The sequence below is a fragment of the Engystomops pustulosus genome, chromosome 3, assembly GCF_040894005.1.
Source record: "Engystomops pustulosus chromosome 3, aEngPut4.maternal, whole genome shotgun sequence".
Lineage (NCBI taxonomy): Eukaryota > Metazoa > Chordata > Amphibia > Anura > Leptodactylidae > Engystomops > Engystomops pustulosus.
The window spans coordinates 194,862,237-194,885,671 of NC_092413.1; the positions used below are offsets into that span (position 1 = coordinate 194,862,237).

General features: G+C 45.4%; 1 protein-coding gene across 1 annotated transcript in view; it reads left to right on the plus strand.

The window, feature by feature from the left end:
• Nucleotides 1-23,435, plus strand: part of TPO (thyroid peroxidase) — a 94,698-nt gene that overhangs the window by 48,253 nt on the left and 23,010 nt on the right. Inside the window, exons 7-8 of the mRNA XM_072143486.1 lie at nt 16,472-16,730; nt 21,478-21,648. Coding sequence (XP_071999587.1) covers nt 16,472-16,730; nt 21,478-21,648 — 430 coding nt within the window. The remainder of the gene's footprint in view (nt 1-16,471; nt 16,731-21,477; nt 21,649-23,435) is intronic.

Genomic DNA, 23,435 nt, shown 5'->3' on the forward strand with positions numbered 1-23,435 from the left:
ATAGCTGCGGTAATGCCCCCTGTAAAGGAGTACATGACAAGGGCACAAGAGGCCCAGTCTAGGGTCTACAATAGGTCAGCCAGACTCAGGACCTTTAACCCAGGCGACAGAGTGCTAGTTCTGGTGCCCACCGTTGAGAGCAAGTTCTTGGCAAAATGGCAAGGACCATATGAGGTCATGGAGAAAGTAGGGGAGGTAACCTACAAGGTATCTCAGCCGGGGAGGAGGAAACCCGAACAGATATACCACGTGAACCTCCTAAAGCCATGGAGGGAAAGAGAGTCCCTGATGGCCGTGGGAGTAGAAAAAGCGTCTGTCCCCAAGAAGGGGACACCGGAGGTAGGTGTACCCAATGCCAAGGTGCCTGAAGTACGAATCTCGGAGTCCCTCTCCAGGGCCCAGATTCAGGAAGCGAAGGAGTTTGTGCTCCGAAATGTGGATGTGTTCTCTAAGTTACCGGGACGTACTTCAGTCATCAAGCATAATATCATAACCGAACCCCACATCCGGGTACACCAAAAACCCTACCGGGTCCCTGAAGCGCGCCGGCTTGCCATATCCGAAGAAATCAGGCAGATGTTAGACCTGGGGGTTATCGAGGAGTCTAAAAGTGACTGGTCGAGTCCTATTGTGTTGATTCCCAAACCTGATGGTTCCCTACGGTTCTGCAATGACTTTAGGAAGTTGAACGAGGTGTCCAAATTTGATTCTTATCCTATGCCCAGAGTTGACGAGTTGATAGAACGACTTGGACAGGCTAGATTCTTCTCCACCCTTGACCTGACGAAAGGGTATTGGCAGGTACCCCTTACTGACAGGGCCAAAGAGAAGACCGCTTTTGTTACTCCTGATGGGCTTTTTCAGTACGTGGTACTCCCCTTTGGGCTACATGGGGCTCCCGCCACATTCCAGAGGTTAATGGATCTCGTCCTAAAACCTCACCGGAGATATGCCTCGGCCTACCTTGATGACATCATAGTTTATAGTAACGATTGGGAGAGTCACCTGGCCAAGGTGCAAGCAGTGGTAGACTCCCTGAGGGCAGCAGGGTTGACAGCGAACCCCCAAAAATGTGCACTGGGTCTGGAAGAGGCCCGTTACCTGGGGTACCGTATTGGGCGAGGTGTCATCAAACCCCAAGTAAATAAAGTAGAGGCGATCCAGCAGTGGCCACGACCTATGAGCAAAAAGCAAGTGAGGGCTTTCCTAGGCATAGTGGGCTATCATCGCCGATTTATCCCCGATTTTGCTACCATAGCGGCACCCCTGACTGACCTGACCAAGGATAGCAGGGTGGTGATGGTAAAGTGGAGTGAAGAGGCTGAGGGGGCGTTTCAGCGACTTAAGACGGTTTTGTGCGAGGGACCGGTACTGATCACCCCTAACTTCACCAAGACCTTTATTGTGCAGACTGACGCTTCGGACGTGGGCTTAGGGGCTGTCCTGTCCCAAGTAGTGGACGGTGAGGAACATCCCGTGACCTTCCTGAGCCGCAAGCTCACACCCCCTGAGAAGAACTATAGCATAGTTGAGAGGGAGTGCTTGGCGATAAAATGGGCTCTGGAATCCCTGAGGTATTACTTGATAGGGCGACAGTTTACACTAGTGACCGATCACTCTCCCCTCACCTGGATGAGTCAGGCCAAAGAGAGGAACGCCAGGGTCACAAGGTGGTTCCTAATGTTACAAAATTTCAAGTTCACGGTAGAACATCGAGCAGGAAAGCTGCATGGGAATGCCGATGCCCTGTCTCGTACCCACTGCCTGATGGCCAAAAGTGTTCGCCCCCACAGGGTCAAACAGAGGGGGAGGGTATGTGAGACACTGAAGGGGTTAACTGTGGATGGGCGGTATGTTTCCCCTAGGTTTTGCTATTATGCAAGGCCTTAGTGCTGAGGTTGGGTGTCCAGCACCTTGGACACAGGTGGTGGGAACAGCCAATCAGTCTTTTTTTTTAAACCGCTCAGCAGAGCTGGAAGTGTTGTCTCTCTGTGGAAGGAGGCTGGAGAGCACACAGCCCTGACCTCTGTGCCTGGAGCAGCCAAGTGATTTTGTATAGTGGTGAGTTAGTGGAATACTTGTATAGTTAGCACCCTGACGGGTAGGATTCTTGTTTGTTTAATGCCTGAATGTGAAGGCTGTTTTATTGTGCTGCTACAATAAACGCAGGCTAGACCTGTTTTGGACTGTACCTTGGTGTCACTGTCTTGAACTGCATCACAGCACCCCGCTACCACGGTCTCTACTGGGCCAAATTCCCACAGTATTATCACAGTACTGTGACATCGCTGTGTGTATTATCCCTGTACTGTGACATCGCTGTGTGTATTATCCCTGTACTGTGACATCGCTGTGTGTATTATCCCTGTACTGTGACATCGCTGTGTGTATTATCCCTGTACTGTGACATCGCTGTGTGTATTATCCCTGTACTGTGACATCGCTGTGTGTATTATCCCTGTACTGTGACATCACTGTGTGTATTATCCCTGTACTGTGACATAACTGTGTGTATTATCTCTGTACTGTGACATCACTGTGTGTATTATCCCTGTACTGTGACATCGCTGTGTGTATTATCCCTGTACTGTGACATCGCTGTGTGTATTATCCCTGTACTGTGACATCACTGTGTGTATTATCCCTGTACTGTGACATCACTGTGTGTATTATCCCTGTACTGTGACATAACTGTGTGTATTATCTCTGTACTGTGACATCACTGTGTGTATTATCCCTGTACTGTGACATCGCTGTGTGTATTATCCCTGTACTGTGACATCACTGTGTGTATTATCCCTGTACTGTGACATCACTGTGTGTATTATCCCTGTACTGTGACATCACTGTGTGTATTATCCCTGTACTGTGACATCACTGTGTATATTATCCCTGTACTGTGACATCACTGTGTGTATTATCCCTGTACTGTGACATCACTGTGTGTATTATCCCTGTACTGTGTCATCTCTGTGTGTATTATCTCTGTACTGTGACATCACTGTGTGTATTATCCCTGCACTGTGACATCACTGTGTGTATTATCCCTGTACTGTGACATCGCTGTGTGTATTATCCCTGTACTGTGACATCGCTGTGTGTATTATCCCTGTACTGTGACATCGCTGTGTGTATTATCCCTGTACTGTGACATCGCTGTGTGTATTATCCCTGTACTGTGACATAACTGTGTGTATTATCTCTGTACTGTGACATCACTGTGTGTATTATCTCTGTACTGTGTCATCACTGTATGTAGTATCCCAATACTGTGACATCATTGTGTGCATTATTCCTGTACTGTGACATCACAATGGGTCTCATTTACTTACCCAGGCAAGTCGCGAACCAGCGGCGCGTTCTCCGACGAGGATTCTGGTTCTGCCGGGATTCTCTAAGGTTCGTGCGCCCGATGTCCACTAGGTGTCGCTGCTGCGCTAAGGTCCGCCGGCGTTCACTTTCTTCTGTAAGTGGGTGTCAAGCGACACAAATCCTTTTTTAAATTCCACGTTGTTTTCAAATCCGTCAGGTTTTCCAACGGCTACACCCCCCGATTTCTGTCGCATGCAAGCCGGCGACACAATCCGAACGTGTGCGCCAAAAACCCGGGGCAATACAGGGAAAAACGGTGCAAAATGGTAATATTCGGGAAATCCGGCGATTCTTCCCCTTAGTAAAGAGGCCCTACGTGTTTTGTCTCTTTACTGTAACAACAATGTGACCCACATTTACTAAACGTTTGCGCCAGTTTTCTGCCTGACTTTGCACGGGGAAGGACATGTACACTACTAGTACATGTATTTATAAAGTGTCTGCGCCAGTTTTGTGTGTCACTGCTGCTGTGTCCGACAAGACAGAAAATGTGCACATAAAGGGGCGAGTTACTGCTTAGTTGAAGTTTGCACATTTATTGCTGAGCCACAAAAATAGCTGCTGTGTTTAGTATCCCTACATTTCTTTACTGTGACATCACTGTCTGCATTACTCCGCTGCTGTGACATCACTGTGTGTAGTATTTCTGTATTATGGCATCACTGTAAGCATTATGGCAGAAAAACATCACTGTAGTTGTATTTTTTTTTTCCTAGGCTGCTGAACAGTTCTTGTGTGCACTGGGACAGGTGTTTATAGGTTTTATTTATTGCTGCCTACATTCTCCTGCAATTATGACATCACTGTATGTGCAACACCCTTCACTGGGGCCTGCCCTTTTCGGTGGCTGTAGGAAGCTAGGGTCCTGGATACCGGAGCTGCTGGCTGGTGCGGCCTAGAGCACTGCCATGATCACGCGGCTTGGTATCAGAAGCCGAGGCCTTAACCACAGCCTGGCAGGTCTCCAGCGAGTGGTGCATGCAAGAATAATTAGGGAGAGGCTGAGTAGGTTTCTCTCTGGGGCAACCCCCATGTGTGGATAGGGATCCTTGGTTATGGAGGATTGGGCGCCCTTGGTGGTGTACAGCCGATTCCAGGGATCACTCAGAGGCACGTTGGTGAAGTATGACTTACAGTTTTTTATTAGAATAAGCAACGGCCCCAACAGCAGCAAAACCTACAGCTGGATGGAGGTAACTGGTTGGAGCTCAGGTCCTAGGGAAGGTGAGGTGTTCAGCAGCTCCCGACATGTAGAGGGTTGAGTTTCCCAACACCTACCTAACCCTTTGCATTGGCAGGGGTGTTGCATGTGCATGAAAATGGTTTTGTAACATCAGTGCATTTTTCAAAACTTTACTCCCACTCCCAGTGAATTGAGTCATGTCCCGTTAAGACACAGGGACGGCTTCTCAAACCGTTTCCCAAAATTGGTTGTCCATCAAGTTTAGTAGCAGGAGGTTCATATTTGGGTCTATGGGTGGTCCAGGGGGAATGGGACATATACATCTAATTTTGCCATCTTTAAAAGGTAAGTATTTAAGAGGCCCCATTGTAGCTATAGGAACTCCATGACGCTCACATACACACAAATTACAGCATCTATTTTTACTAAAAGTCTCTGTTTAACATAAGATTAAGGGAAAAGCCAAAAATAAAATCTACCGCTGTCACTATTGACTCAGTTGTAGACGTCCCGTTTTCTGAATTATTAATCGAGCGCCAGACGATCTGGTAACAGATTAAAGGAATCGCTGTAGTTTATGAGGATAACATTAGGTTCTAAGGACTCCTATTTAAAATAAAATATTAGAATTATTTTCCTTCCAGACACAGGCTCAGCACGCCGCCGCACTTGTAAATTTTGTAAGCGAAGTTCTCACATTCTGAAAGAGGATTTTTTTTCCCCTTTTGTGTGAAGGAGAAGATTTTTTTCTGGCTTTGCCAATGAAAAGAATATTACATGAAAAGGAATAAAGTATGGCAGCTTGAGGACATAATGAAGAAAGCTGCAAGACTGTATATTTGTGTGAATAATAAGACTCCGCTCCATCATAAGCATTAGATAAAACAAACTCTTCTGCCGATAACAATGATACTCAAAGTATAGAGCCAGAAAGTTGCATCTTCTGTTCAGAATAAGAGTATTGTCTGATGACAACGCAGCTACTTTACGGCTTTCATGTTGTTTCGAGTCTAAGCACAGCATCAGATATTCATACTATACATTAAAGCGGTAGTTCCCAAAAGGATGAGCATGAGAGAATACCTATATTAGCGCAGGTGATTTTATTTGGTATCACAAATGCCATTTATAATTGTATTCTTAGGTGTTTTATTCAAACTATAGAAAATACATTGGGGCTTATTTACTAAGGGTCCGCGGGTCACATTTCCGTTGGATTGTTTATTGTATTCAGGATTTGGGCCGCTGGGACAGGTATTAAGAAGGTCATTAGATCTGTTGCATGTGATCAGATTTTGGTGCACAGAAATCATGGAGGCGTGACTGATTTGGACTGAGCGTGGAAGCGACAGATGCAGGATATCGGGCGCACAATGTTAGTGAATCGCGGCACAGTGCATTGTCCTCGAACAATGCATTTTCGGAAACTCCTTCGGACGGGTGAGTAAATGTGCCCGATTCTATTGCTCCTCCCCCTCCCCTTCCCCATGAAAGCGGGCAAAGTGAACACTGGCAGTAGATAGTAGTTGGCTGCTGCCAATGTTCAGAGTGTTTTCCCCACTGCCGTTATATGGATAGATAGATCACTGGGGACCTTCCAAAGAGTAAATTCAGTGGATTCAATTGTGTTGCATCCATCCCCCATAAGCTATTATGGCCTCCATACATTTCTCAGCAGGAGGAAGCAGGATGAAAAGATGCAGCTTGCTGTGTCTTTGGCTACTCAGTTTTGAGCAGTATAGGATACAGAAGTATCAGATGCCTCCATCTGGCAGTATATGTCAATAGATACACTCAAAGTATATGCCGGGAGCTTTCCTGGTATTTATGTTGAGGGTATGTAAAAAAAAACGTGGTGTGAATATTGCCATCAAATAAATCAAATTAGTAAACAACATAGATGACTTGATATAAATTCTAGATCACAGGCTTATAGTCACACATTGAGGTGGACATAGTAGGAGACCTTTGGGGGGTTATAGGTGCTATTCTCTACAGATTATGGTTATATACTGTATAGCGATCTACAGATTTGAGCGTTTTTGATAAAGTCCCCCTGGCATTTTGGCAGCATTGCCATGTCATAGTTCTCTCTATTCACCCTGGGCTCTAACAAGTGTTCTAATAATAACCTCATATTGTTTTCAGGTAAATTCGTGTGTTCACGAAGATTTCTTTTATTTATTTTTTCCTGCCAGAAATGTGTTTTAGAAGGTGCAAATCCGATTAAACATCTGCGCATTGTTCCATCGATCCAGGCCGTGGACAGGAACACACATTAGATATTCGTCCGCACAAAGAAAGCAGATAAGGGGCCTGGATATTAGATTAAAGGCAATAGCTATTTCTGCAGAAACCTTGTGCCAAATATAAAAAATGTTAGCAGCGCTAATAACACAGAAACATGGAAATGTTAAGTCATGGTGTGGATGTTTGGCAATAAATATAAGGTCAGGAATTCTATTATGAACCAATTTTTGTGTCTTCAATTTCGAGAAGTAGCAGCTGGCCAGAGAGGGAGTACTTTAGATGGGGTCATGGAGGCTAATAGAGAGCTAAAAAAGTGTAAGCCTGGCAAGTTCTTACAGTGCGTGTCTTAATAAGTAGCTTGCTAACATCACAAATCTAGATTTTTGACAAGAAACAGTAAAGTTTAGTTATTGTTATCTCAACGCTCTACAGAAAGCGAAGGAAACCTCATAATTTTAAGACTACAGACAGGCTATATAAAGTTGGTTATGCAAGCGTAGAAGAGGAATACGGTCATGGAGCAGAGAAAAGCGGAAGAGGAATACGGGCATGGAGCAGAGGAAAGAGGAATACGGGCATGGAGCAGAGGGAAGAGGAATACGGGCATGGAGCAGAGAGAAGAGGAATACGGGCATGGAGCAGAGGGAAGAGGAATACGGGCATGGAGCAGAGAGAAGAGGAATACGGGCATGGAGCAGAGGGAAGAGGAATACGGGCATGGAGCAGAGGGAAGAGGAATACGGGCATGGAGCAGAGGGAAGAGGAATACGGGCATGGAGCAGAGAGAAGAGGAATACGGGCATGGAGCAGAGGGAAGAGGAATACGGGCATGGAGCAGAGGGAGGAGGAATATGGGCATGGAGCAGAGGGAAGAGGAATACAGACATGCGGCAGAGAGAAGAGGAATACGGGCATGGAGCAGAGGGAAGAGGAATATGAGCAAACAGAAGAGGGAAGAGGAATACGGGCATGGAGCAGAGAGAAGAGGAATATGGGCCTGGAGCAGAGGGAAGAGGAATACGGGCATGGAGCAGATGGAAGAGAAATACGAGCATGGAGCAGAGAGAAGAGGAATACGGGCATGGATCACAGGAAAGAGGAATACGGGCATGGAGCAGAGGGAAGAGGAATACGGGCATGGAGCAGAGAGAAGAGGAATACGGGCATGGAGGAGAGGGAAGAGGAATACGGGCATGGAGCAGAGGGAAGAGGAATACGGGCATGGAGCAGAGGGAGGAGGAATATGGGCATGGAGCAGAGGGAAGAGGAATACAGACATGCTGCAGAGAGAAGAGGAATACGGGCATGGAGCAGAGGGAAGAGGAATATGGGCAAACAGAAGAGGGAAGAGGAATACGGGCATGGAGCAGAGGGAAGAGGAAAACGGGCATGGAGCAGATGGAAGAGAAATACGAGCATGGAGCAGAGAGAAGAGGAATACGGGCATGGATCACAGGAAAGAGGAATACGGGCATGGAGCAGAGGGAAGAGGAATACGGGCATGGAGGAGAGGGAAGAGGAATACGGGCATGGAGCAGAGGGAAGAGGAATACGGGCATGGAGCAGAGGGAAGAGATATACGGGCATGGAGCAGAGAGAAGAGAAATACGAGCATGGATCACAGGAAAGAGGAATACGGGCATGGAGCAGAGAGAAGAGGATTACGGGCATGGAGGAGAGGGAAGAGGAATACGGGCATGGAGCAGAGGGAAGAGGAATATGGGTATGGAGCAGAGGGAAGAGGAATACAGACATGTGGCAGAGAGAAGAGGAATACGGGCATGTAGCAGAGGGAAGAGGAATATGGGCAAACAGAAGAGGGAAGAGGAATACGGGCATGGAGCAGAGAGAAGAGGAATATGGGCATGGAGCAGAGGGAAGAGGAATACGGGCCTGGAGCAGAGGGAAGAGGAATACGGGCATGGAGCAGAGGGAGGAGGAATACGGGTATGGAGCAGAGAGAAGAGGAATACAGGCATGGAGCAAAACAAAGAAGAATATGGGCATGGAGCAGAACGAAGAGGAATGTAGGCATGGAGAAGAGAGAAGAAGAATACAGGCATGGAGCAGAGGAAAATGGGCATGGAGCAGAGAGAAGAGGAAAGCGGGCATGGAGCAGAGAGAAGAGGAATACAGACAGACTTGAGGCAGAAGGAAGAAAGGACACTATGGGATGCTTATATCAAGTTCTGAAATATTCACAAATGCTAGCTTATTGCTAGAACTTATGATTATTTCCCCCTTTCCACCACCTCCACATCAGGGGGGAACGCAGCCGGCCAAAGGGTGGGTACGGCCGACGGGAAGTGGGCTGGCGCAGGGACAGGAATGCCTTGCTCGCTACAGCTAGCAAATTTTCATATATGAAAAGAGCTTTGCGCAGGCCCTTGCCGGGTACATTGGAAGGCCGAAGCCTTTTGATGTATCCGGCTGTGCTGAAGCAACAACGGGGCTATCATATGTTGGCGCACAACTCCCTATGTACAATGTGCTTGGCTCCTCCTGCTCTATTACATGCTGCCTGCAGATAGGTTACTATGTATAATCTGCTTAGCTCCTCCTGCTCTATAACATCCTGCTTGCAGATAGGATAGATTTGCACACCAGTCTTAAATTCCCCTCCACCCCGCTGATACATGGTTTCCCATATCTACTGAGAGGCTTTGGCCTCTTTTTTTTTTTTTAACTGTATTTTTATTTTAAATATATTAAAGATACAAACATTTACAAGTTATGTAACACTTCTATTCTGTAACATTCGAATACAATAATAAGTGCAATACAGACATTTGAGCAATGGAAGGAATGAACTAGCCTCTTATTTTTTTTTTAAACATTGAAAAAAAAAAAAATTTAACAAGCATCTGCTTTGGGGCTTACTGCCCAAGAATAAGACATAAAACATAACAAGCACAAGACAGACACATCTGGGGAGGAATAGGGGGTGGGAGGGGAAGTGGTCTCAGATAGTAGAAGTCTATCAATACTTCCGTGCTCGAGGACACAGGTATTGTTCCTATATGTTCGTTGCCCAATACAAGTCCCAGGGACCCAGGGACACACTTTAACAAAGAGATCCGCTTGGTTATTCATGGAGGCCGTCATATTCTCCATACTTCTGACTTCTCTCACCCTTGCTAATAGATTGGTATGAGTTGGAGGGCTTTGTTTTTTCCAGTGCTGTGCAATCAAGCAGCGAGCAGCGGTGAGAATGTGTAGGCAAAGTTTTCTGGTAGCTTTAGCTACTGGGAAGTCAGTGACATTCAGCAAATAAAACAGCGGATTCAGGGGGACCTCTATTGCAAGGACATCCTTAATCAGCTTTCCTACACCTTCCCAGAATGGCTGTATAAGAGTACATGTCCAAAAAATGTGCTGTAGGGTTCCCCTTTCTAGCCCACATCTCCAACATCTATCTGAAACATTTGGGAATATTTGGTGTAAAAAAGCGGGGGTGTGGTACCAATGGAGCAGCAGCTTATATTGGTTCTCCTTATAGGCTGTACACAGTGATGTTTGGGCCGCATATTGCCAGATTCTTCGCCAAGTCCCCGCTGAAATTGGGCTTCCCACTATCAATTCCCATTTTTTCATATATGAGTGAGAAGGAGGCACTGCTGGGTCAGGATGTAGTAACAGCAAGTATATTGCAGATATTAATCCTGCCGTATGGGTTGATGTTTTGCATATATACTCAAATTCTGTGGGTTTGGAGACCCTATCTGACTTACTCACGATTTGTAAGTAGTGGCGTATTTGCAGATAATGATAGTGGGAGGATTGCGGGATATTATACTTTTTCCGGAGTGTTTCAAAAGGTAGAATTTTTAGGGTCATGTGGTCCACTATATCTGCAAAGCGGAACAGGCCCTTTGCATGCCACGGTTTCACTGCTGCCCCTGTCATAAATTCTTCAGTTGCTGGGGTGTGGAGGAAGGATTGCAATGCAGAGGCCTGTGATACAAGCGGAAATTTGGCCCTGCAGGTATTCCATATGCTAAACGTGAATGCTATAGGGCCCAACATTGGTGTGGAGGGTGGCGAGAGCTTCTGGGACCACAGGAATGAGTTAGGGTGGTGAGGGGCTAACCATAATTTTTCAATTTCCATCCACTTTGAGTAGGCCCAGAGCTGTGACCATGCTGGGATACGCCTCAGATGAGCCGCCCAATAATATTTGATCAAGTCAGGCATGGACAATCCCCCCTTAGATTTATAAAAAAGCAGGATAGATTTAGCCACGCGATGTCGCTTCTGTGCCCACACAAAGCGGATGAGAGAGGCTTGTAGCGATTTGAGAACACTCATGGGTACTGGGATTGGGAGAACTTCAAATAGGTACATTAGTTTGGGTAGTATTGTCATTTTGACAGAAGCTATTCTGCCAAAAAGAGATAGAGGTAAATTATTCCACCTGTTTAGCAACTCTTGGATCTCCCGAATCAGCTTCGGGAAATTTTGTTCATACAGTGTTTTATAGGATGGGGTGAGATTTATTCCCAGGTATTTTAACGTGGCTGTTTTCCACAAGTATTTGTAGTTGGATTTCAGCAACTTTACTGTGTCCTCGGGTATGTTGATGGGCAGAGCTTCCGTTTTGGACTGATTTACCTTGTATCCTGAAAGAATACCGAAGTGTCGCAGTCTGGCTGTCAGGTTAGGTAGGGATATCAATGGCCTTGTCAGAGTTAGGAGAATATCGTCCGCAAACAGTGACAATTTGAATTCTTTGTTTTGTAATGTGAATGCCCTGTATGTCTGGATCTTGACGAATTATAGCAGCTAACGGCTCTATACATAAGACAAAAAGGAGGGGGGATAGGGGGCAACCCTGTCGCGTCCCATTCCTAATTTGCATGGGTAAGGACGAGGCGTGTGGTAGTTTTATGGATGCTGATGGGTTCGTGTATAGTCCTTGTATAGCCTGCAGAAAGGACCCCCGTATTCCCACATGTTTTAAGACTTGTGACATAAAGGACCAATTAAGCCTGTCAAAGGCCTTTTCTGCATCCAAGCTCAGTAGTAAGGCCTGCCGATCCATCTTATTCACCGCATCTATGAGGTCAATTGCTCTCCTTGTGTTGTCCCCCCCTTGACGGCCCGGTATGAACCCCACTTGATCCTTATGGATCAGTTGTGGGAGCCACTGAATCAGTCTGTTGGCTAAAATTTTCGTATAAATCTTAAGGTCAGCATTAAGGAGAGCAATAGGCCTATAACTCGCGCAATCCATCGGATCTTTACCCGGTTTGGGAATTAGAGTGATAAATGAATGGGTCGCGGATTGTGGAGGGGTCTCATCTGTCATGTAGGCGTTGAATACCTTTGACATATGGGGTAGTAGTATTTGTAAGAATGTCTGGTAATAAAAGTACGTCAGGCCGTCTGGCCCCGGTGCCTTCCCATTGGGTAGGTCCGTCACTACCCCCTCAATTTCCTCCGTCGTGATTGGGGCATTTAGTAATTTGACAGCTTCTGCTGGTAATCGGGGGAGAGAGCAAGAGTCGAGGAAATCATTTAAAAGTTCCTCCCTTTCTGTACGAGTTTGAGGTAGGGTGTCTGGTAGGGAATACAGGTTGGAGAAAAATTTGTGAAATTGCCCTGCTATTTCCATTGGGTCATGTAGGAGGGTTCCTGAACTGTTTCGGATGACATGGGGGGTCTGATGAGTTCTCCTGTCCTGTAATTGTCGTGGTAGGAGTGTATGAGCTTTATTACCCCTTTCATAAAATCGCTGCCTGGAAAAAGTCAGCAATTTTTCTACCTGCTTAAGTTGGACTTCCCTAAGCAACTCCCGTAGTTCTATCAGTCTTCTCAGTTTCCTAGTAGAGGGCCTTGCAAACATATCTGCCTCCGCTGCTACTATGTCCTTTCTTAATTCCAACTCCTGTTTCATCCTATCTTTTTTAGTCCTAGATCCCTGCTCTATAAAATGTCCCCTTATCACTGCCTTGTGAGCTTCCCACAGGGTTGATTGTAAACGCACCGAGTCTACGTTAAAACGAAAGTATTCTGTAAGCGCTAAGGTCAAGGCTTCCTTAATGTGGGGGGCTTTCAGTAGTGCTTCGTTGAGTCTCCAATGACAAGTGCGTGTGTGATGAAAATCATCTCTCAGTTTCAGTGTCACCGGCGCATGGTCTGACCACGAAATGGAGCCCACCTCCGCATCCTGTAATGAGCGTAGAATCTGGGTATCCCCGAAGAAGTAATCTATGCGGGTGTGGGTGCCATGAGGCGGTGAGAAGAAAGTGTATGCCTTATCCCTAGGTCTACACACCCGCCATAAATCATACAACGCAAAGCTTCTTATCACTTTACGGAATGCATTAGCCAGACCCTTTTGAGACCTATTTGGGGGAGCATTTGTTAGCGCTAATCTGTCCATGTTCTCAGAAAAAATGAGGTTGAAGTCTCCCCCTATCAGTAAAGGTGCTGGTGGCAGTTTAGAAATTTTGTTCAGGACCTTACTGAGAAATTGAGTTTGGGAGGAATTTGGAGCATACACGTTGCATAGATGGATGGGGTTTCCATTAAGAGTACCTCTCAGAACAATATATCTACCCATAGGGTCTATCACTGCCGAAACCCCCTGTATCGGGCATGTTGTGGATAGAAGGATCGCCACCCCAGCTTTCTTGCTATCGTGTGAGGCTACATATGATACAGGATATAAATGGCTGACAAAGGCGAATGTGCCTTTAGAATCAAAATGGGTTTCCTGCAGGAATACTACGTCTGCTTTATGTACCTTAAGTTCCTTGAGCAATAGTCTCCGCTTTGCAGGGGAGTTCAGGCCCTTTACATTGAGTGTGAGAAGGCTGACCATATTGCAGGGAGTATTAGAACCTAGTCCCAAGTGTAAAATCTACTGATGCTACCTGATTCCGGTTCTAGCCGTAGACTGGCCTTGTCTACTCGTGGAGTGGAGGAGTGAAGTCGGTCGCAGAGTTGGTTAACTCCCTCCTTAGGTAGTTGTAGCGTAGCTGAAAGAGATATGCCTAGTCTTCCTCTGCGGTGTCCTAAATAATCTTCTGGAAAAGAGGATGAGAGAGAAAGGAAAAACAAGGGAGGGATAGGGAGGGGGGGGGGGGGATCACAGGACAAATTTAACACTTACTACAATACTAACCAAGTATCTATACTCAGGGGTAGGGACTAACTTCCCTCCCCTGGTTAGGGTCCTGTACCAACCGCCTCTCCTGCTTCTGCGAGGGGGTGTAGCCGGCTGGCCCAGGCCTCTCTGTGTTAATCAGGGAGACCTAGGTATGGCCCTTAGTATGAGGGAGTACGCAACCACAGCCCCGCTCTATTAATTTTATAACACTTTTAACAATTTCAACACCAATTCCGTCACAAAACAAAATTCGTATTAAACATAACAAAACCCTGATCCCTGGCACCATTAACGTGCGTAATAATAGCACCATTAAGTAGCTGCAGTCTTCAGTTGAACTAGGTTGTAAAGGATACCGCTATGTAAACAAGGCCTTTCAGGTCGGTGAACTTCTTTGTGAGCCCCCTGAGGGCCTTCTCCTTTTCTTTTTCTGTACTGTGTTCCAGACCGGCGGCAGAATGGGAGGTGGGTAGGCGATTTCCCAGTCGCTGATGTCTGCTATCGGAATGTCCCAGGTGCTGCAGAAGGACTCCAAATCATAGTAGGAACGTAGGGTGGCTGATCTGCTGTCCTTTGTTGCTGTAAGGGCAAATGGGAAGCCCCACTTGTACAATATGCCGTGTTGTCTCAAAATATCCAGTAGAGGGCGCAGGTGTCTCCTTTTTTGCAGAGTTATCCAGGATAGGTCTTGAAATAATTGTATCTTTGCTCCTTGAAAACCCACCTCTCTGTGCTTCCTAGCAGCAAACATTATACGTTCCTTGAGCTCAAAGTCCTGCAGACAGCATATAATATCCCTAGGATAAGCAGATGACGATTTTGGTCGTAATGCCCTATGGGCTCTTTCAAATCTGTATCGCATCATCCTCCAGCACCTTAGTGAACAAAGATGTCAGGGTGGCTTTCACATCTTCTTTTCCACTCACTTCCGGGATTCCCCGCACCCTTATATTATTTCGTCTGCCCCGATTGTCTAAGTCTTCCAAGTGTCTAGTCATATCTCTCAGGACATCAGTGTGGGATGCTACTGTCATCTGAACTTGCGACATGGTACGCCTGTTATCATCTGTTGTTGTTTCTACGACTTCTATACGGCCCGCCATGTGCTGTAAGTCTTGCCTTATCTCAGTGATCTCAGATTTAAAGGCATCTTTTACCTCCGTGAGAAGCATTTTAAAATCCTCTTTGGTAGGAAGGTTCTGCAAATATGTTTGTAAGGACGTCACCTCTTGTAGTGAGGAAAGTTTCTCTTCTGATCCTGTATGTGATTCAGGGGATGAGGCCCATACTGGGGATGGCTCTTGATATCTGGTGAAAGATGGGGTAGCCCCTATGTCTTCCTCCTGCATGTCTTCTGGGTCCCACTGCAGAGGATCCCGGTAATGGGGAGCTTTCTGCTCTCTCTGAGGCTTTGGAAGGTGAGGGGATGTTGGATGGGACACCTGTCGGTGCCCTGCACGTGCTGCTGCACTGTATAATTTCCCTTCCTTAACAGGGTGCTGCTTGGAGGGTGGCTCAATGGGGCTTTTGCTTCCCTTTGTGGACCTCTCCTGCACCTTGTCTTCTGAGGTGCTTTGCGGTCTGGAGGGGATCGTGGCTGTCTGGGCCTTAGCCCGCGCCGACTCACCCTTCCCCTGCAGCGGTGGTGGTTTAGTGGTGCCGGGGCGTCTGCTTGGCGCTGTTGGCGACATATTCGTCGCGATGCGGGACTCTCCACCGGCCGCGGTCCTCTCTGCTCCTCTGTGCACTGCAGAAGATGGCGGCTGCACGTGCTCCCGCCGTTCAGCCGGCGGGGTGATCGGCTTCAGGTAGCGGTCCAGGGGCTGAGTTACACCCCGGGATCGCCTCTGCTGGGTAGCGGAGGGCTTCTGCTCCCTGTCGGAGCGCTGACGGAGCTTCGGTGCCAGCGTGCTCTCCTGTATTCGGGCGGAATCGGCACCAGGGATCAGGAGCTCTTGATTCACGCGGCCATCTTGGACGGTGGTTAGCCACGCCCCCAGGCTTTGGCCTCTTAATAGATCCAGAAGTGATATCCGCCAAGTCGGACCTGTTAGTTGGAAATTTTAGATACAGTTTCTGCTGGTTTACTGGCTAAAGTAACTACAACAGGCAAGGGTGTTTAGGCCCCAGTCCAACTAACACGCAAAACCGACACGCCCAACATGGCATGTGGAGCAGAAAACTAGAAAAGTGGCATAGATGGGGCTCGTCATATGAACCTGCCCCAGTGCATAGAGATGTGTAATTCCGTTTCTTTATAATGTTGGTTCACCATCTACCTCTTTAAACTAACTGTGAGCTTGCCAGACACTGGCCCCCACCATTCTGATATTCTTGACCTATCTTACGTCATTCATTTTAAAATTCTAAAAACTCATTTAAAGTCTTTATATGTGATAGACACCAAAACACAAATTTAATATATCCTTCAATACCATTTCCATGTATTACCATGTTTTAAATAAATAATGCATACAGAAAAGCACATTATGCAGGACAAAAATTAAATAATAATGAAAATTCCATTCATATACTAAATGTTTTAATTTTAGATCATCACCATACGGGACTACATTCCAAAAATTCTGGGTCCTTCAGCTTTTCAGAAGTATGTTGGAAATTACCAAGGATACAACAAGAACATCAACCCCTCCATTTCTAATATATTTTCTACAGCGGCTTTTCGCTTTGGCCACGCCACTATTCCTCCACTTATACACAGGTTGGATTCCACGTACAGGGAACACCCACAGTATCCAAGTCTTCTACTCCATGAAGTATTTTTCCGCCCCTGGAGGATAATAAGAGAAGGTAATTAGCACTTTTCTTACGTATCACTTTGCTAAATTAACTATAATTACAGATTTTGGAAATTTCAACTTCATATTTCCTATGTTACATACCATAATGCTGTAAACTTTATATTTTAAGATAAGGGGTGTCAAAGGGGTTTTACATGATTCTTTTTTATTGATCACTTTTACCTTGGGTGGATAATATATCACCCCCACTTGTTTAAAAATATTCAAATAACAACTGCAGCCATTTCAAAGCTTACCAAACATGACACTGTACATTGTATAGTGGCTGTGCTTGGTATTGCAACTCATTACCAGGGACTTGAATGAGGCTTGGATACAAAACTGGTTACATAATGACTGGAGATGATAAAGCTTTTAGGTTGTAGAACAATTTGCCTATCACAGTTATTACATATGACCTTCAGCTTCTTTGCTATCCTCCTCCGTTTAGCCCGTCTCTACATAAGCTGGCAGCATGGGAGAGGGAGGATACATGAATAATTAGCAGCCCAGAGCTCTGGACATCTTGTTCCTGCACTCCATGCTGCTAATTATAACTTTCTTTTCTAGGTGATCCCAATATGTCAAGACTAGCAATGAATAGGGTTGGGATCAATATGAATCGGAGTAGAGGTGAGTATTTCTAGAGTAGAGGAGTAGAAGTCCATAGAAGCATGCTATGATTTCATGTGATAAGATGCATACATGGGTGGATTTTGAAAATATTAGTGGTTAAAGAACCTTAAATGACATCACTCAGGTCACATGACATGAAGTGCTGATGCTAAGAAAAGACATGGGACATGGGGCAAAGCTGCTCTGGCCATCTCTGGCTTTAGGCTGTATGCCAGGTAAGAGAACAAAGTTGATTTCATGGGAATGTAAGGAAAACAAATTTTAGCTAAAAGAAGGGGGACATTTATTTAATTGGGCTCTTTTGTGAAAAATGTTGTGACAGGTTCCCTTTAAATAATTAAAGTATAAATATACCTTGTAGATAAACTTTACCGCATATAAATAAGGAGCCTAAAATATCCATCTTATACCCAGCGTAAGTTCTGGTTTTATTAACCCCTTAACACTCTGCGCTCATACAGAGGAGGGGGTTGTTGCATATTGCAGCAAACCCCCACCGCCAATAACCCCCACCGCCAATAACGGCTATTAACCCTTTCATTGCCGCCGGCAAAGTCGCCGGCAGCATTTAAAAGACGGCGGTGCGTGGGCGTCGCCATCTTTATTACGATCACTGCGCCCCCGAACGTCATCAGGGGGCGGCAATCAGTTGCCATGGTAGCCTCGGGTCTTTGTTTGACCCAAGACTTAATGGCTTCTGCAGATTCGTTACAATGAGCCAGTGGCTCATTGTAATGAATGAGCTGCAAAAATGCCATATATTGCAATACAGAAGTATTGCAGTATATGGTAGGAGCGATCTGACCATCTAGGGTTAATGTACCCTAGATGGTCTAAGAATTAGTGAAAAAAAAAGAAAAAAAAAAGTCCTAAATTACTCAATAATATTGTCATGTTCATGGATGATCGCGCCAGAGACCATTTAACAAATCCTCATCTGTTTTGTGATCAACAGCATAAAAAGCAGCATTTTGCAAGGACACCACCGTTTTAGCACAGATTGTGGAGGGGGGGGAGCTGAGGTCAGTGGCAGAATATTGTAAGAGCGAACATGAAAAAGTTCCTGGCTTTAAAGTGTGGAAAGTAAAAAATGGAAAGACAAATACGGAAAAGGGCAATACCCCCTGTGTATGACAATGGTAGAACCACCTCTTCTTTAGGTGTAGCGGATGCCCATTGTTTATGGTAATGGTAGAAATGCCTCTCCTCTAAGTCTAGATGATGCCTCCTGTCTATAGCAATGAAAGAACTGCCTTTCCTTTAGGTGTAGAAGAGGCTCCCTGTCTATGGTGATGGTAGAACCGCTTCTCCTCTAGGTGTAGAGGATGCCCCCTGTCTATGATGATGGTAGAACTGCCTCTCCTCTAGGCCTCTCCTCTAGGCCCCTGTCTATGGTGATGGTAGAACCACTTCTCCTCTATGTGTAGAGGATGCCCCCTGTCTATGGTGATGGTAGAACCCCCTATCCTCTAGGTGTAGAGGATGCCCCCTGTCTATGGTGATGGTAGAACCCCCTATCCTCTAGGTGTAGAGGATGCCTCCTGTCTATGCTGATGGTAGAACCACCTCTCCTCTAGGTGTAGAGGATGCCCCCTGTCTATGGTGATGGTAGAACCTCCTCTCCTCTAGGTGTAGAGGATGTCCCCTGTCTATGGCGATGGTTGACCGGCCTCTCCTTTAGGTGTAGAGGATGCTCCCTGTCTATGATGATGGTAGAACCTACTCTCCTCTAGGTGTAGAGGATGCCCCCTGTCTATGGTGATGGTAGAACCGCCTCTCCTCTAGGTGTAGACGATGCCCCCTGTCTATGGTGATGGTAGAACCACCTCTCCTCTAGGTGTAGAGGATGCCCCCTGTCTATGGTGATGGTAGAACCACCTCTCCTCTGGGTGTAGATGATGCCTCCTGTCTATGCTGATGGTAGAACCACCTCTCCTCTAGGTGAAGAGGATGCTCCCTGTCTATGGTGATGGTAGAAACTCCTCTCCTCTGGGTGTAGATGATGCCCCCTGTCTATGGTGATGGTAGAACCTCCTCTCCTTTAGGTGTAGAGGATGCCCCCTGTCTATGGTGATGGTAGAACCTCCTCTCCTCTAGGTGCAGAGGATGCCCCCTGTCTATGGTGATGGTAGAACCACCTCTCCTCTAGGTGTAGAGGATCTCCCCTGTCTATGGTGATGGTAGAACCTCCTCTCCTCTAGGTGCAGAGGATGCCCCCTGTCTATGGTGATGGTAGAACCTCCTCTCCTCTAGGTGTAGAGGATCTCCCCTGTCTATGGTGATGGTAGAACCTCCTCTCCTCTAGGTGTAGAGGATGCACCCTGTCTATGGTGATGGTAGAACCTCCTCTCCTCTAGGTGTAGAGGATGCACCCTGTCTATGGTGATGGTAGAACCACCTCTCCTCTAGACATACAAGATGGCGCCTTGCACTGGTTACTGGCCGTGGTATAAAAAAGGAAGAGCCAGCCCAGACTAATATGGGCCATAATGATTCATGAGTCCTATAATAATTCCTGACTATTGTATGTTCCTCCATTTTTACTACAGCCCACACAGGTCACACAGAGGTTCAGCCTCTAAACTTAACTGGACTGGGGAATTTTATGTACTTGGAGTAGGGAATATTAAAGTGTGACCTGTTTTATGTGTGCAGCTCTATCTTCCCTTAGAGACAAGCACTGGGATTGCTAAGAAATTGTTGATTTTCATTGTGACAATATTCAAACGGCCTGAAAATTTGTGGGACCTGAGAGACATGGATAATGCATCACTGTTTTCGAAGCAACCAAAGCATCCCATTCCATTCAGTAGAGTTTTTTATGGATAAATTACATTTGGTGATCAAGGGGATATAACACCAACCCACCTCCTATAAACCACTGACACAGCTATATATCACCCATCTCTGTGAAAGCCGCCATAATTACATTTTAAGACATGAATGTTCCCTATGTCAATAACTGAAACTTAAAACTTTATGCAAATGAGGCTGTGCATGCACTCGGGATGTTGGACTTCATGAAGCATCTCTCTTCTCCTGAAGGCATATGTAACTCTTATTGCTGTTATTTTATGGTAGAAGGAGGAACAGGAAAGAGGAATATTGGGGTGGCGCTATACATGAATAAGACAACAATTTATATAGTGCCCACAGATTACGCAGCACTGCACAGAGCTGCCAAATCAGTCCCTCTCCCCAATGGGACTCACAATTTAATCAACCTACCAGTATGTTTTGGAGTGTGGGAGGAAACCGGGGGACCCGGAGGAAACCCACGCAAACACGGAGAGAACAAACATGGAGAGAATAAACTCTTTGCAGATGTTGACCCTTGGACTTGACCCCAAGTCCCCAGCGCTGCAAGACTGTAATGCTAACCACTAAGCTACCATGCTGCCCTACGCATACAGTTTAAAACTTTATTTTTACAGAAATCATACAGTGGAAATGACAAGACAGGGCACAAGTGTGAGCCTGAGCTACCCACAAACTTCTGTTTCTGCTTACTTGATAGCCCTGCAACTGGGTGATGGTCTCTATCTTGAATAAGTGCTCAGTACAGATAGACAAACAGGCACAAGACGGACAACTAGGTGAAGTGAAACAGAGCTGGGGAAAGCTAAGATGGCGATGAGGTACAAAATGTAAAATAAGGAGAATAGTCAAGGTTCAGGAAAAAGGTCCGGATCACAGCATATCAAAGCAGAGTAACTCAATAAACTAGCTCCTGCATAAAAGACAGGCAGGTATATATGGAGTGACTGTACCCTGTCACAGAACATATTGGTGCAGGGCTCCAGCACTCTCATAGGTACATTTTCACACACATTCCCCTCACTCGGGTAGGTTCTGAGCCAGGAGAACCCATTCCAGCAGAAGTTCTGACAGTGGGACTACTAGTGACCACAGCTCTCAAAAACACATTAATGACCACCTTTAGCTGAAATGGTACATTACATATTTGTTTGTCCTGTGTTCTTATTAAAAAAAATACTTTTTTGAGGTTCCTAAAAAAATTCTTTCTACTATTTTAATTGTCATAATCATCATAATATAACCAATCCAACTTAACTTTCTTGTAGTGTTCAATCTTTCGCTACTACATCATTACTTTTTAGGAGGCCTTGACCCCCTGATAAGAGGTCTTCTTGGAAAACCTGCAAAGCTGCAAACCCAGCAAGAAATTATGACTGAAGAGTTAACAGAAAAGCTGCTTGTGCTTTCCAATAATGGTTCGATGGATTTGGCATCTCTTAATTTGCAGCGAGGTCGTGACCACGGCTTACCAGGTCAGCTCTCTCTTTAGTCGATAAAAAGATCTTTGTGAAGAACACATCAGTTAGTGGTTGGTGTAAGAACTTTTTTTTAATGTTTTTCTACAAAGCCGTCATGAGTTATGTCAGCCCGGCCTATTCATTGCTTCTGTACGAACCACCTTGACACCTTTCACCCGCACCATGTTAAGCCCAACGCATGTTCAGTCAGAGAATATATTTTTGATGTTAAAATCCATTTTTTTTTATTATTTTCTTTTATTTAGGATATACAAAGGTGAATGGATGACAAATAGTTTTCAAAAGTGACAAAAAAGGTTCAGAATTGAAAGGGGTTATTCTTTTTTATGTAACAAAAAGGTGTTGAACTTTCCCGTATACAATGGATTTGAAGCTCTCGGCTTGTAGACGGTATATGGAACGTTCTTGTGATCTTTTTTCTCCTTTAATTATTGTTTATCCCTCTGCCCTTAGTGTGTAGGTTCTATCCATCTTTACATCAATCTGTCTATACTTATACGTATGTTATCAGTTAGGAACTCATGATCTCATTGTGACCTGCTAAGAATTGCATGACTTTCACAGAACTGTATCTATTGTGAGCTTCTAATCATTCTAGATTAGTTTTATAATGACGTAGAACACACCTCAGCCTGCTGGATGTACAAGATGATCTCTTATAGTTTGTAGCAGAATATAATTAGAAGGATTATCACACAGCCGTCCCAGTATTTAGCTGCCCATGTGTGGCTCTCCTGATACATTGTCGGTAGCAGAGAAGGCACAGATATAAAACAATTTAACAGTCATTATGGTGTATGATAACGTAAGGCTTTACTGAATGGAGGTTAAAGGCCGTTTTCCCTAATTTTTTTACCAATATACATCTATTAAATGTTCTGCTCCGCTTTGTTGTAATGTAAAGTAAAGCTGCCCCTAAAATGGCAGTGTATGGAGGGTCATGAGATCTTCAATAAGGATCATCAGACATCGGACAAATGCAAACCTGGAGGTTCTGTCCAGGTACCAAACCGCAACGCTCACCCCTACTGGTAACGCCCCTTACCAGTCTTACCTGTCACCCCCTGATGACATCATGGGAAGCAATGATCCCCGGGAAAATGGTGGCATACATTCACTGGTGGCATGTAAATAGCAGCAAGCACCCACTTCCGGCATTTTTAGAGTTAAAAACCAAAATTGATGGGTCGAGGGGTAAACCAAATGCCCAACTTCTTGCTGAAGACTTATAATTTTATACAGAGAAAAAAACATTGCAGTATCAGGTCCGCTACTCACTTATTTCTAACTGTCCATGACCAGTCTACCTTAAAGGACATCTACCACCAGGATGAGGTTTTGTAAACCAAGCACACTGACAAACTGGTGTGCGCCCTCTCTGGCAGGATCTGAAAAGAGAGTAAAAATTATGAAAATGAGCCTTAGGGGATCCATGCTCCATTAACACCTATACAGCATGGAGTTCCTAGGCTCATTTGCATAAATAAAGAACTTTTTTTTGAAAAACAGGCAATAAAAAGATAAAAGAAGAGCAGATCCTGCCAGAGGGGGCACACACCAGTATGTCAGTGTGCTTGGTTTACAATTCTTCATCCTGATGGTAGATGTCCTTTAAGTTTATATTTATGAATACTATCCTGGAAGGTAGAACATGCTGATTGGTCATGGGCAGTTAGAGATCACATGACCCTCCATCTTCTGCCATTTTTTTGGTCAAGAATGGGAGCTGCTAACGTAAAAGAGATGTCTGACAGGTAAAAGACACGCAGTGAACATCTTTT